This window comes from Lonchura striata, chromosome 6 (genome assembly GCF_046129695.1).
Source record: "Lonchura striata isolate bLonStr1 chromosome 6, bLonStr1.mat, whole genome shotgun sequence".
NCBI lineage: Eukaryota > Metazoa > Chordata > Aves > Passeriformes > Estrildidae > Lonchura > Lonchura striata.
Genome location: NC_134608.1, coordinates 37,328,929 through 37,344,619, shown reverse-complemented (window position 1 = coordinate 37,344,619; position 15,691 = coordinate 37,328,929). Strand labels below are relative to the sequence as shown.

At 41.1% G+C, this 15,691-nt stretch overlaps 1 protein-coding gene across 1 annotated transcript in view; it reads right to left on the bottom strand.

Annotated features, from left to right (window-relative positions):
- Positions 1-1,906: 1,906 nt before the first annotated feature.
- Positions 1,907-15,691, bottom strand: part of LTK (leukocyte receptor tyrosine kinase) — a 90,027-nt gene continuing 76,242 nt past the window's right edge. Inside the window, exons 22-29 of the mRNA XM_021533465.3 lie at positions 14,429-14,493; positions 12,340-12,469; positions 11,034-11,131; positions 8,618-8,710; positions 7,905-8,006; positions 5,834-5,968; positions 5,395-5,485; positions 1,907-4,761 (exon numbers count right to left, since the gene is read on the bottom strand). Of these exons, the coding sequence (XP_021389140.3) occupies positions 3,988-4,761; positions 5,395-5,485; positions 5,834-5,968; positions 7,905-8,006; positions 8,618-8,710; positions 11,034-11,131; positions 12,340-12,469; positions 14,429-14,493 (1,488 nt within the window). The 3' untranslated portion in view covers positions 1,907-3,987. The remainder of the gene's footprint in view (positions 4,762-5,394; positions 5,486-5,833; positions 5,969-7,904; positions 8,007-8,617; positions 8,711-11,033; positions 11,132-12,339; positions 12,470-14,428; positions 14,494-15,691) is intronic.

Sequence of the window (15,691 nt, the reverse complement as noted above, 5' to 3'; positions counted from 1 at the left end):
CAACTTCACAACAGGACCAATATTAGCATTATTTCCTCCAAGATACTAATTAAAAATTCATTATCTGTGAGGGTTTTTAAAGAGCATCTAAAAAAACATTGTTACAAGTAAGAGATTCACGGCAATATGCTAACAGAAGATCATTCCATTTGGGAGAGTTAAGACGATTGAGGTTGCTAATGCAGATTATTTAAAAATACCTACCTCTTTCTTTAGTGCCCATTTGGTACCTGCATCTCTATGTCCTGTCTTTTTAGAAGAGACTGCATCTGGCTCAGTGCAGCCCTGAGATAAATAATGTTGTAAGCCATCAGAGTCTGTCTTGGAAATAAATAATCAATATATGCTTAACTCAAATCTTGTTGGAGTCCAGGACATCCCTCTGACATAATCTTACAGTGGCTGTTCAACACCCCACTCTTGATCACTCTTAGGGATAAGATCCTGGTCAGGATAGAAGTCTGCTCAGTCTCAGTGCAGCTTTGTCTATGTAATTCCTGTAAATGAGTACCTTGATGCAGCTTTTCAATAAAAACGGTATTTGTCCAATCTGCTGGACATGCACTATTTCTAAAGTGAAGGCATAGCTGTAGCCAAGACTGCCCATGGCACTGGTAATAGACCTGTGCTCTCCTCTCACTTCACTTTTCAATAGCTTCCCTGGTTTTAGCACTACTGGCCTTTCTAAATTTGTGAGTTATGTTGAGGCAAGTGCTTCAGGGGGAAGCAGTGGTAGCTCAGGCTGGGTAACTATGTGGACAGTAGAGATCATGCCTGCTTCTCATTGCAGTCTTGGGGTATTTATAATAATTTAAAAAATGAAGAACTGTCTGTCTGCCACTTCATTAAAATCTCTGGGAAGAGAAGGTAGTATAGTTAACTTCCCATGCCTTCTGAACAAGCCAGTATTTCATTCCTATTTCCACCAGTTTCCAGCCCCTGCTAATGGCTAAGGAGAACTGAAAGCAGCGTGATAATGGGCCTGCAAAAGCATGGCCTTGACCATCAGTGCTCTGCTCAGGACAGGCAAGGGCTGAAGAGTGAGCTGGCATCACATCACTGCAGCTGGACCAGGATCACTGCACTCTGCTGTGGCCTTGTCATATTCAGGGAGGAAGGGACCAAGTTGCTGGCATGAAGTCACAGCTGCTGGAAAGTTTGAGAGGTCATCTTCTGGGGTTAAAAAATCTACTAATGTATGAACCATAAAAGTAATACAGTCTGAAAGGTAAGGACAAACTGATGAAATTCCAATTAGTTAAAAGTAAATGCATTTATTTTTGACTAGCATGGTCGAGAGGTGGCCAGTCTGAAATATGACCAAAAATGTTAGCCTTTGCAAGAGGAAAGAATGCAAAAATTTCCTACTAAATGGGCTCTTCTGCCTCATTTAACTGGGCTGTAGCAACTCCTGGATATAACACAGGACAGGCAATGAGCTAAATGTGAGGGAAGCTAGAGAGCTAAAGCAAAGATGAAATGGGAAGGGCATGAGGCAAGGTTATTCATCTCCCTTGGTCACTAAGCCCATCAGTCCCCACACTTCTACTGAAATTTGGCCCACACAGAGTGACCCCTCTCTTCTGACCATCTGTCATTTTACAACACCATAGAGTTAGAATCATTTCCACACCATATGGGTCTTTGCTGATAGGTGACCATCATCACCCTTTACGTCTGGAAATCATAGAAGGATTGGTGTGAAAGGGACCTCCAAAGATTATCTAGTCCAACCTCCCTGCTCAAGTAGGTTTACCTACAGCAGGTTGCACAGGATCATGTCTGGGTGGGTTTTGAGTGTCTCTGGAGCAGGAGACTACACAGCCTCTCTGGGCTACCTGTTTCAGTGCTCTATCACCCTCAAAGTAAACAAGTTTTTTTTCTCATACACCATAGAGTTAGAATCATTTCCACACCATATGGGTCTTTGCTGATAGGTGATCATCATCACCCTTTACGTCTGGAAATCATAGAAGGATTGGTGTGAAAGGGACCTCCAAAGATTATCTAGTCCAACCTCCCTGCTCAAGTAGGTTTACCTACAGCAGGTTGCACAGGATCGTGTCTGGGTGGGTTTTGAGTGTCTCTGGAGCAGGAGACTACACAGCCTCTCTGGGCTACCTGTTTCAGTGCTCTATCACCCTCAAAGTAAACAAGTTTTTTTTCTCATACTCAGGTAGAATGTCCTATGTTTCAGTTTGTGCCTGTTGTCCCTTGTCCTGTTGCTGGGTACCACTGAAATGAGTCTGCTCCGATCCTCTTGACGTCTGCTCTGAATTGGCATTGTAAAACTGTCCATTCTAAAGTTAAAGGCCTAAAACTATACAAAGTGTGGAACAGATAAAAAGACCAATAAAGCGTAAACCTGTGCTGAAGATGCCTTTCACTGAGGATGGATTCAGACTCTTCATGCTGTGATTTTCTTTGCCACAGCTCAGTAGTGTCCACCCTGACTGATGTAAAGGACAATAAGTCTGTGTGGTCAAAGCAAGCCCTCACCTGCTAGACCACACCTTCAGACTGTACATGCAGCTGATCACTAAGCATAAAGCATATACCAGTGAACCTCTTGCCTCAAAAGGAACTGGAGAAGTCTACAACTGGCATATCACTACACAACTTGAATACACACGACAGCATGTAATTCGCCCCTGTAGGTCACACTGTAGGTGTGACATTCAGGAGTGGTACAAGAACAGAACAGAGTGCTTCCAACACTGTTCAGACTTAATCCAGATTATTTGCCTTTTCAGTCTCCTTATTTTGCAGTTTTAATCTGTAAACATGAATTTAGATCCTAAACAACTGAAGAAAGCCTTAGAAATGAGCTGTCTTGGAAACAAATGACTACCTTTGTAAGCAAGTCTGCACTTGCAAGGCAAGGAACAATTACTACCTGCTCAGCTGTGTGAAGCCGAGTCATGGCTTTAGCTTTCTCAAATGGTTGAGCTATTCTACTTTCCTGTAAAAAGAACGCCCTAAGTGGGGTTTGCATTAGATTTCCCTTCACTATTCCTCTCCTTTGCATTACTTTCTAACTCAGAATATTAAAACCAAGAACTCCAGCGTACCAAATGCTAGATTGTTACCCAGAAACCTCAGCTAAGTTCTTACCAACACAGCACAGAGAATTAACGCTGAATATCAAAGTACTTACAAAAATGAAGTTCCTTTTAAGTAAAATCCATTTAAAGAGAGACAGTCCATATCTCATCATACAGCTCACCCTTCCTTGAAAAAACACCTGCCAGGAGCTGTGAGGAAAGCAGCACCATGAGGCAAGTAGCACATTTCCTTCACTACTCAAAGGAATATTATCAGCTCCACCAGCTACTACTTTTTTAATGGTAAATGCTTTCCTCTTCATTGCTTGTTTACAAAGCACATGCTCAGAGGAGCCTGATTTTTTTTTTTCATTCTTCCTACTGCTTCCAATTTGAGCAATAGCTTCCACAAGGTCTACTAATAAAACAGATGCAAATGTGGCTGCTATTTTTTTACTTCCCTTATAGTGTATAAGCATTAGTAATTTACCAGGGCTGTAAAAAGCTCTCAGGAATGTAGCAGCCTTTGCAAGTTGGTTGCTGCTGGCACAGCATACATTTTTGGATTCTTGGTTCAGAAAGAAACCCAACCTGTGTTGGTCATTATTTCCATCCAAATACTGCAGCTGGATGGTAGGACCACTTATTTTCACCTGAGCAGATTGAAAAGGAGTTCTTTCCTTAGGAACTGCATTCTGAACCAGACAAACAATGCCGTTGTTCCCCACTTCTAAACTGGTTCAATGGAACACATTTGAAGGACAGAGATAGAAATGCAAGTGTCTTTAACAATCTGGGATCTAGCAGGTAGACAGAGGAAGCAGAACATTGCTGATGTTGAAACTTCACCCATCTGATGGAACTAAAGTGGAGGAAGTTAGTGAAACAGGAAGCAGTCCTTCCAGACACACACATTCCCTGATCTTTGGAAGAACCATTTCTACTATACTGGAGTAACACTCAGGTCATCTGACAAAGACAGACCAGAGTCTCTCTCTCTTGATGTTTTCTCTTTTTTACAAAAAGGCTTTTCATCTCTGTGCAGACTGGAGCTCCTTAGCACAGCTGCTCTGACCTCTGCCAAGGCTGGTGGCTGGTGCTCAGCACTGTAGCACAGGTCATCATAAGCATAATTTACATTGCCACAGGGGAACGTCTGGAGTTTCACCAGTTCAATCCCACTGATATCCAGGTGAGGGCAGTTACTTTGACTTGGAGATGCTGGAGATGCCCGAGAGCTGGGAGAACTGCAATTCCCATCAAAGCCTGAATCTTCCTGCTCTGGATTTGCTTTGAGCTTGGAGCTGGGGCTAAAGTGACAGATATTCTCTAGCACCCACGATCCATATGTTGGGTTCCAAAGATTTTTTGTTTTGTTTTTAAGTCTGTGGGTGGATGGGTTGCTGAGCTCCAGCTTCTGGTTTGGGGTCTGCTGGAACCATGACCCACTGTTGAAATCACTGAGGCATGGCAGGCTGGGTCCTCGGGCAGTCCGGTTGCTCAGGTTCTCCACCAGTAGCTCTTGTGGACATTGTACAAGTTTGTGCCCAGCATGGTGGGATTCTAGTGTCTTAGGTGTTGTCTGAGGGGTGAGAGAAGGGCTTACCAGCAGCGGCACTATCCCACTGGAAATGTTTGGGCGCATGACCATACTCCCTTCATCCTCTGGAGCAGGGCTACACTCCACGGGCAGCTCAGTGTTGATCACATCAGGATCCTAAAAAAGAGAGACAAGGATCTATTACACCTTCAGGGTGACTGTCACAGGTTTGGGCAATACTCCTACTCCTGCATATAACACAAGGTGCTGCATTCCATGTGGACATCACATGCTGTTGAGACTTACATTCTTCCTTTGAGAAGAGACTGCTTCATTGAAATCAGTGACTAAGCTGGGGGTCTGTAGTAAAAAATTTCTCTTTTGAGAGGTTGGATCCAGACTTGTAGCTGTTAAATGCTACTGGATGGTGAACTCACTGTGCCATTTCATTCCCCCTCTCCACTCCATAACTATTCAGCTGTGGCTTTTGAGCAACATTAGACAAGGTCAGAATACGGACCTTGAGAGAGCTCTAAATACCTTTCCATCACAAAATGAAGGACATTTTGAAGTTGAACAAGCTAAGAGCTAAAAGCATCCATTTGCACAGTGTATGCTCATTATGGCTGGTGAAAGATGGGAGAGTGAGGATGGACACTGTAAAAGAGCCAACAGCACCACCACAATAGTAACTAATTATATCAGTCTGCCAGGATCCTTCACTTGCTTTAGGGACTAAACCTAATGTCTTTGGATAGTTAATAATCCATTTAATGGATTATCATCCACCTGGATACCAAAGACCAGTACCTGGGTGCAATACTTGATCCTTTCCAGAATGGTAGAGAAGTTTGGCCGATACTCTGGACTGTGCTGCCAGCATTGTGTCATGATCCGGTACCTTAAAGTTAAAAAAACAAAAAAAATTGATCAAGATTATTTTGTAAGAAAGTGTTTCAGTATGAAGTGATCAGGGGTCAAAGGGACCACACTTGGTACATGGCTCAAAGGAGGAATGCAAAAGTGGATCTATCTTTCCTATATCCCTGGATCCTGTCTGATTGTGGAGCTGCTATTTAAAGCAAATCCTGTAGTGCCCTAAGCTGTATACAAGAGGCAGTAGCTCAAGACATATTTAGCAATACCCACCTAACACAGAGGGCAATCACCATTCCCTGAGTAGAAGTGTCTTTGTCCACATCTTTGACACATACTGCACCTTGGCCTGTGAGAGTAAAGAAATACTTACACTGGCCCCGGACAGTTTTTTGGTGGATCCATTCTTCCTCCACTGGTGACAAATTCCAGCACTTCCTGATTGGTTTTGCAAGGGTAGGGCATGTAGCCTAGAGAGAAAATCTCCCAAAGCAGCACTCCAAAGGACCTGTGTCAGAAACCAGCCAACAATACCAATCAGGTTTCATTTGTGCTCCGCAAACCTACCTTGTAGCGGTGTAGGCAATACCACAGCAATGACCTTTCAAAGCTGCAGTCCAATGACAGTAATATGCAATTAGTTGTGATTATGAGTCAATGTTTACATAAGAAGACACCCCAATCAATCAAAACCTTTGCTCAAGCTCCAAAACAAGTTTTGCAGAGGTTTCAAAATATTTAGTACCTCTGAAGGTGGTTGCATTCATTATTAGTAGAGCAAGAAATGCTGAAACACCCTTGGCTGTGTATGGTCCAACTAAAAAAAACTGTTAGATCTGGCATGGAATTTTTTTTGCCTTAGTTGGGAAAACTTAAGATGTTTGTGTTGAGGAATACATTAGGTGCTGGTAATTTGGCTGCAGGTTGAGCTCTGGGTGGCAGAAGCCCAAGACAAGAGGCTGTGACCTGGCACCAACCCTCTGCAAAACAAGCAATGAGGACCTGTGGCATTGCCAGGTGACCGGACAATCAGAGACACAGCAGGAGCCAATGACTCCAGACTTTGGCACATTTAGACTGTGAGGGTATATAAGCCCAGGGCTTCCTTTGTTTGGGGCCCCACTTCAGAGGAAGGAACTCAAGTTGTTATTTTTTATTGGATCTTGGTTAACTTATTTTAAGTATCCAGACCTCTGAGGTCCTGCTATGGGAAACCTGGGGCCAAGTTGGTGAGGAAACCTAGTCTGACTGTGAGTGTGAGGGGTGTAGTTGTGAAGGGGCTTCTACCCAGCTCAAGTGGGGCAGGTGTGACTTCTAGCAGTGGCTCCTAGATGGTCAGACAGGGACCTTCAAATGTTTCCTTAATATTTGAATCAGTGTTTCAGAACAAGATGTTCAAGTATAAAATCAAGGAAGAGACATCCAGTGAAACTGAAAGCCAGCAGCATTTCTCATATGGTTGTACTTTTTTTACATCTGCAGGTCAGATAGTCAATGCCACTAGGAATTATGTATGATTTAGAAACAAAGAAGTCAAGAGAATTCTGCCAGGACGTCAGCAGGGTCAGAATTTTCAGTCACTTTTTGCCTGCAAAGGTCAAAGTAATTTCTAGTATATGCATGTTACTTATAATAGCCTATCACAGGAACTGTGGCACTTTCCTTCAAAATATTTAGTGCTGGCTGCTCACAGTTAGGCACTGATAAGTAATCCTTGTCTTCCGGCATCGCTAGCAACTTCAGGAAACTGGGTCAGTGTGGCATTTGAGGGAATGCCTCAGTACAGCATATTGAAGGATCTGCTGTACAGAGAAAGAAGTGTTCTTAAGCAATTGGAAAGCTTCCATACCCCAGCACCTGTGCATGAATGTGCTACTGTTGAGGGGGTGCTTATTTTAAAGAAAGCTCAAGTTGTATGAGAAATCAGTATATAAATATTGTTTCCTCAGCAACCAGCAAGGACTTCTGATTAAATCTGCTGTCATTTTATATGCAACAAGAAAAAATATACAAAAGAGTAATCCTGGGTCGTACAGAGGGAGTAATTTACAAGGGATATAAGTAGCCCTGTCACTGATGGAAACAAAGTTTCTGAAGGCTGAGGGAAGTATTTGATGATAGTTGTCTGGATTTTAAACTGAGATTTCCTGAGAATCTAATCTGCTTTTGCCTTTTACTTCTTGATTGGCTTTTTGTGATACTCTGCTTTTATGAATAGCAAATTTTTATTACCTCTATTTACATTTGACATTTAAACTGTTATTCTGGATTCTTTAGCCATACTTCTACTCAATGCAGTGGGAAGACTTCTCATGTTTTTCTGGGAAATTCTGACTTTTTTTTAGGTTACTGCTGAACATACTTTTTTTTTCTTTTTTTTTTGAGCAGTACATTTCTTGATGCTTTTCAGTGAGGAGCAGAATTAATTAAAAGACATTTATTACCAGGTATCAGTCTTGGAGGTGAAAATGCCCTCTAGAAAAGCTTCTGGTGGCATCCACTTGACAGGAAGCATGGCTCTTCCTCCCTTGCGGTAGTAACTTGCTCTGGGAAAGATGAAATACACAAAGAACGTCACACAGCCTGAAAGGGCTTCAATACAGAAAAGATCTTATCACCACAGTAAGAGCAGCTGGGAATTGCAAGTAACAGTGGGGGGCCAAGTAAGAAAAAGGAAAAGTTATCAACACAAATAGTGCATTGAAGCAGGATTTTATATCCTCTTTGCAACTGAGATGGAAACCAAGGATGTTCTTGTGCACAGCTAAAGATATCAAACTTGCCAATGCTTTGCACAGGGTGTTGATGCAGAAAGTCTTCTTCTTCACATTGTGAAGTGATAATTATGGTTCCTGGGGGTTTTTAATTTTAATTTCAATTTAAGATTATTTATAACAAAATAGCTAATAAATTTGCTTATGCTTGATTTAGTGTCCACAAGTGTTTGTAGTTTCCTGGGAGCACAGTTGAAGTGGATTCGTTCGTAAGCATAGATCTGTCAATTTACAGTCTGTTACCACAAGTTAGTTGACTGCTCCTCAAATTCAGACCCCTGATGGATTAATCCACTGCTTCACATATCATGAAACAGTTCAAACCTGTCAAACTTATACAGATTACTGAGTTACTTACAGAACTGAAATTGCCCTTCACCTACCTGTAAATATCCCTGGCCATTCCAAAGTCACCAATTTTGGCTATTCGTCCTGCTCCAGTACAGGTCAAAAGGCAATTCCTTGCAGCTATGTCTCTTAAAAAAAAATTAAAATTAATTCTAATTCTAATTCTAAACTCTTAAGTAGTTAAAGGAATAAAGAAAAAGTATTAGACCCAGTCCTGCAAATCTTACTTGAATAATCTTTAAACAAATGTGAAGAGCCCTGTTAAAATTAGAAAGAATTCCAGTTACATTATCATTTTTGTTAACTACAATTCTTAAAGTGTATTTGAATTATATCTTCTACCCAGCATCTGCCAAGCTTTCCCAATTCACACCTTTTTTCACTAGGGCAGAAAACAGCATCTGTATCAGAAGAGGAACAGACCCAACCTCTTTTGCTTCAACCACATGATGACAGATTTCTTTCTTATTCTATTTTTTTTTTTAATAGGGACATCTCAGCAGTGTCCTCATCTGTTACAGATGTGATGCTGTTGGAAAGTCTTAGAAAACTGCTTGAAAAGTTATGTACAACACGGTTTGGTAATGTGTTGCTTTGTTACTTCTGGATATCTCCCATGGAATCAGTCAAAGCTCCATATGGAAGCAGCTGTTAGCTGGGTGCAAGTTTAGCTTGTGAGAAATGGAAGTGTGCCTTCATGGCCAAGGCTAAAATATTGCTGTTCATTTAAAATATGCATTCTGAAAAGAAAGTCATTAAAATCACAGCACTGTGGGGGTCCTGTTGACTGCCAAAACAAATAAGCTCCTTGAAAAACTTGTATGTTTCTTTCCACTGCTAACCTTGAAAAGTCGCTGAGAATTTGGAAGTCAGGTTCAACTTTCTCTTCTGTTATCACCTGTGACTCCTAGATGACAATTCCTGCCCTGTAGAAGCATCTCTACAACCCCACTACATTACCTTTTACCCCTAGGATTCCTATTATCCACAATGAAAGCCTTCTTCTTTTCCCAACCCACTCTAAGCAATGCTGACGTTACTAACAAATACTAATACAAAACCTGAGGGAAATTCCTTGTGTTCAGATTTATTGAATTGTTGGCTAAGACAAAATGAATCCATTCACAGGTTGCTTATATTAGAGATCTAACAGTGCAAAGATTGACCCAGACGGTTTTTTCCAAGTCATATGCTTCTGTTACTATTACAGTGAGGATTCTAAAATACAATGCTGTAGTGATTAACTCAGAAGTTTCCAGTTAGAATACTGATCCTCTCACATAGTTATTAAGAGATCCAAGAGCCACAACCTGTTGCACGTCCTTACTGCTCTTTTTTAATGACAGAAATTTCTAACCCTTTTCCACCAGAACTTCCTTATTGTTGCAATATAAGCAGTAGAAATCTGTTTCAGATGTTCTAATCATAAAGCCATATAATATATTCCCATATCTTAACTTCCTGGCTTTTTTCTCCAACGGCTGCTTGCCTTTGTTTCCCTGGATTTCTCCAGTCCCTGGGCGTTGTTTCCCATCTCTGTGCTGTGCAGCCCCATACGTAGGTACACGTGCTGCACGTGTGGGTGAGTCAATTGCCTGCCTGCACATCTCCAGGCTGCAGCTTGGTTTGGTTAGAGCCTGTGTGACCCTCTGGTGTGCAAGGGCTCTCCTCTCCTTTACACACAAGCACTGGACACAGCATGCATTTCACAATAAGGAATCCAGATGCCCACTATGCCTATGAACTTTATGAGCTGAAGCAATTCTAAATCAAAAATGAAGAATTTCAATACCTAACCAAAATTTTTAAAAGGATAACTACAACCTTTATCCCTTCTATAATCATTTGGTCTTATTTGAAGCATGCTATAGCAACATTTTTTGCTCAACAAATGAGCAAAAATGAATTTGAAGAAACAAATATGGGCTTCCTAAGACTGTGTAAGCAGGTCAGACACTGAGCTGGGAAGGAAGCCTGAGATGTGTTTTTATTTCCTGTCGTACTTGCTCTACCCTTCTCTACTCTTTGGCTGAAATATTATGGATTGTCCTGTGCTGGTGGGATAGGGAAAGCACTTAAGTCAAGATGCGGAGTTAAAAAAGGAAATAAATACCTTGCTGTCTTACCAGCCAACACAGAGTGACACTACCATCTAGTGGACTACAGGGCTAATCTCAACTGTCTTTACATTGCAGGCACCCGAAAATTAGTACTTAAGCTCTGTCACTTGGAACAGAACATTGCTCCTCCAGGACTGCAAAGAACAGTGCAGAACCTAACTCCTAAAAAAAAACAGGGAGATCCACTTGGTCATCTAAGCACAAGCCTGCATTGGTAGAGGAAATAATCTGTCTCCTCTGTGGAGATTAGTCCTGTCTAATCCTCTGCAAATAGAAAGTGAATGAGCCTCATGCACCCTGAGACACATCAGAAGAGACTGTTTCTCCTCACCTGTGGATGAAATGATTCTCTTCCAGATATTTACAGCCGCAGGCAATATCCCTAGCTATATTCAGCAGGTCCTGCATTGTTAGTGTGGATGGTTGATTCTGAAAAAGGACATTAAATAGTAAGGGAAGGATAGTGAAGTAGAATTATATAATTCAGGCAGAGAAGGACAGAAGAAAGGAAAGGGAGAGACCTACATACAGGATGGTGGAAGGGTTACATGAGTCAGGAGCAAAGAGGAACATAAAGTAGATCAAAGCAAAGAATTAGAAAATTACTAAACTCGTGTTTAATCCCAAAAACTTTCAGGAGATTTCACCTCTCTTGAGCACTGTACATGAGTGCAATCTGGCAAGAGATTTATGGCCTGGTGTGAATAGCCTGTTAAAGGGGGTGGGAGAGAGCTATTCTCCACTGTGTTGTATGAAATCAAAAGACAAATAGGTTTAAAAGGTGAGATAGAAGAGAATAAAAAAGCACTCACTTTTAAAGAGTGAGTCAATAAATTATCAACAGAAATTAGTGTATGAACAAGAGAAAGAGAGAGAGTAAAAATGCACAAGTGCACATTTACACCAACATCAGCATTCATCAGTTTATCTGTCCTGCTAGAACAGTGATTACCCTCAGGAGCAGTACGCAAAAAAGGGATGCTTTACTACAGACTCCAGGACTGGTACTAACCCTTCACCATCTGCACTTCCCTAAGAACAATAAAGAAAACTTTTTCCAGGAGCCCTGTTTATTTTCACCCCCTTTATACAGTTCTCCATAGGGAAATTTTTGTCAGTTTTTCTCTAGGAACTCCCTTATTGCTTTCAGGAAGGGTGAAGAGAAATTACAACCCTGCTAATCAAAGTCTGAGATATATCAAACAAATTAGGCTCAGATCTTCAACTGGCATAAATTTGTATTTCTCCATATGGTGCCAATGCACACCTGCAGAGGACTTAGTGCTATGAATTTGATTATAATTTTAGCTCCTCATGTGCCATCACAGTACACAGAAAACAAAGTAGGTATTGAAAAAAGAAAGACCAATTATTTATAGCCTAACTGACAGAAGTCTACAATAGCAGGACAGGATTTTACCTCCTCAGTTACTAGAGTTTCTTGCCCTGCTTTTATTTTGTCTCACTGACACCTGCTTACTTCAAGCAAACAGACATGGGTATCCAGAAGTCTGTGGGAGCTGGGAGACACCAAGCCAAGCCTAGCTTGGCCTTAGCAGTGCCTTTATCCAGTTGACAAAAACATAAAAGCAGTCATACAAAAATCAACCACAAGCCTTGCAGGGAAGTTCTCTCACCATCCTGGGTCGGTTCTGCCGAAGGAAGCTCTTCATGTCTCCTCCAGCCATGAGCTCCAGCAGAATGAAGCGAGGCAGTGTCTGTAGGCTGACACCGATGCACTGCACGATATTTTGGTGATTGAACTTACTGAAAGGCCACAGCACATGGAAGAGAAACACAGCATTAGTACCTGGCCAACATCCATCCATTATCATTGTGCCTTGAGATTTGACAATCTGGACTGAAGCAAATCTTGATGCAGTTACCAAAAAGTATTCAGCCATATCAAAATGCTTCTCTGGTTATGAAATCCCCAAGAACAGGGTTGTGCCTGACTTTGCCCATCAAAAGCCTTCAACATAAGATATGAAAAGCTGAAAGCAAAGCAGAGTCTTCTATCTGTGAAGACAGAATTTAATGGGCACACTGACTGAAAGATGAGAGTGACATGAGAGGAATAAGAAAGTTAAGCCTGAAAATTTCATTGGAATTTGTGATACAAAGTCCTGGATGGTAGGAATTTTAATTCAGCATTGGTTATTTTAGACATAGTGCTGTCTAGTTTGGGGGACTCAGTTCAGTGTTTAGTCTGCCAGAGGGACTCAGCTAATACCTACAGCAGCAGCTGTTTATGCGATTCTGCTTTTTATAAAAGGAAGCTGAAGTTGTCACGAAGCACAGTAAGACTCAGTCATTAGACAGCAGCATCCAGATAATGATTACCTGGATAATAAAGGAACTAAAAATAGAAAGGAAGTTGGGGAAGAGAAAGAGTCGTGCTACTAAGTGAATCAAGGTACTCCTTAATTGATTAAAATTGCTCTTTCATGCATCAGTTACCTCCTGTTCAGTTATCAAATTTCTTGCAGACTGTAGGGAGTGGCACTATGTCATGAGATTCATGCTTTAATAGCAGAGAATCAGCATCTAAGTACGAGCTGGGCCAGACAATGAGAAGAAAAATTTCACATTGCACAAATTCAAAAGATATAAATTCCAAATACTTACAATTAACCTTGACTATGCTACTATTTTAAAGTCATCCTTGATCCTACTATTGTTTTCAGATTATGGATTTCTGTTAACAAAGTAAATTCTAAGGCTGGAATACCTAAAGTACAGGTGGTAATAGGAGTGGCTGTCTGTTATCTTTTCCAAGAAGATTTTATAGATTTTATAATTCATTGTCAGAGGGCCATACACATAGGACATTATAAAAGTTCTGCCAAGCTTGCAAAGATATCAAATCAAATGCACAACATGTTTGTACAAAATGTTGTACCTTCTTACTCATTTGAACAGGATTAGTAGAACCAATCAACTAAATTTTTTGTTAAATTGTAATGATTTTTGGGTGGAATAGAGTTAATTTTCCTCACAGTAGTTCATATGGTGCTATATTTTGTATTTGTGATCAAAACAGTGCTGATAACAGATTGATATTTTAGCTACTGCTGAGCAGTGCTTACCCAGCATTAAGGTTTTTCACACACGCACACCTCCCCCGCAGCAAGAAGGCTGTGAGGACAAGAGGTTGTGAGAGGACACAGCCCAGACAGCTGGCTCCAACTGACCAAAGGGATATCCCATTCTGTATGGTGTCATGCTCAGCTATAAAAGCTAGGGAAAGGAGGAGGAGGGGAAAGGGTCAATCAGAGTTTGGCATCTGTCTTCCTAAGTAGCTGCTGTGCATGATGGAGTCCTGCTTTTCTGGAATGGCTGAACACATGCCTGCTCACAGGAAGTAGGGAATGAATTCTTCAACGCTGCTTGGCTTGCTCACACAGCTTTTGCTTTACCTATTAAACTGCTTTTATCTCAACCACTTGAGAGCCTTCTTGTCCTTCTGATTCTCTTCTCCATCCCTCTGATGTGTGCAGCCAAGTTGCCTACTGGCGTTAAAGCACCAGAGACAGCAAAAGAAGAGAACCTTTATCATGTTTGAGATAAAAAAGTAGTACCTTATATGCTACTAAAATGCCATCTGGTGAAAAATAAGACTGAACTTATTTTCTGAGCACCAGCAAGGGAATAAAGGATTCTATCATTACCTGCATTACTCTTTCCCCCCCGACCACTATCAGTAAAAAAGCCCTTTAACTATACCTGATAATCAATGCTTCCATCAGGAAATCCATCTCATCCTGCTCAGAGCAGACTTCTGGCAGGGTCTGTTGAGAGGTAAAGGCAGTGAGGGCCATCACACCAAAGAATTGAGAATATTTGTGTGACCACCAGAGATAAAGGAAAAAAAAAGAAAATAAATGAATGAGCACATAACATGTAAATCACCTCAGGAACCCAAGAGCAGGGGCTCATCCTTTCAGTGCCCAGTTTATTGCACTGCATGTGACCCATTTGTTAGTTAAAGTCAGGATAGGATACAGGATGTACTTGAAGGTTTTTTTCTTGTGTGAATTGAACTCTATGCACAATTCTGGAACAAAAATATCTTCAGGTACACATCAAGAAAATATTTGATGGGGACTTACAGACCTAGGAAGGTTTTTAAGATGACAGTTATTTATTCTCCCCTTTCTTTGTGTCTACACTGCAGCACATGCTTGCATGTCATATGACACACACAGCCACTTGATTTAAATAGTAGTGTCACATGGCCCTGTAGCTTCCTTTCCCACCAGCAGATTTGGACAACATTTTCTGCTGATACAGATGAACTGGGTTACCAGAAATGAATGACATGCTGATATCCTTCTGTTTGCCACTGTGCTCTGGTGCTTCTTCCAGTCTGGATAATGAAACTGAGTTGGACAGTTCCAACTGCTTATTAGTGTCCTGGGTTTTCGCCCACATTTGTACAGTGGCACAATGTTCATGACATGAAAGACAGGATGAATAACAGTAGAATTTTTTTTTAATTAATGAAGACTATATTCTTGAGCTGAACTCATAGAAGTAGATTTGGTTCTCTGAGTCACAAGCTTATAAAAAACCAGAAGCAGTTTATGAGCATCCTTAACTTCAGGGCTGGGTAATTGACAAATCCTGATGCAACAGCAATAATTTCAGAGAAAATCAGCCTATTGTCTCTTGCCACTAATGATAGAGAAATTAGTGTGAAATTGCAATATATATTCACAACAGCATCCTTTACACTGTGCAATATCAAAAGACTACCTGAAAATTTCACATACAGTAGAAAAGCACTACTCTCAGTATAAAGGGAAGTAACTGAGAAACAACACATTTTTAAATACATCATGTGGAAAAACTTGTGAGAAAGCACTCAAATCAAAGCTGATAATGCCTGGATGCAGCAATGTGTCCAAGCCTGCATCACATATATGTATATGCATGTGATACACATGCATTTCCAGCTGGAATAGGGATAAAATAACATGACTCTTA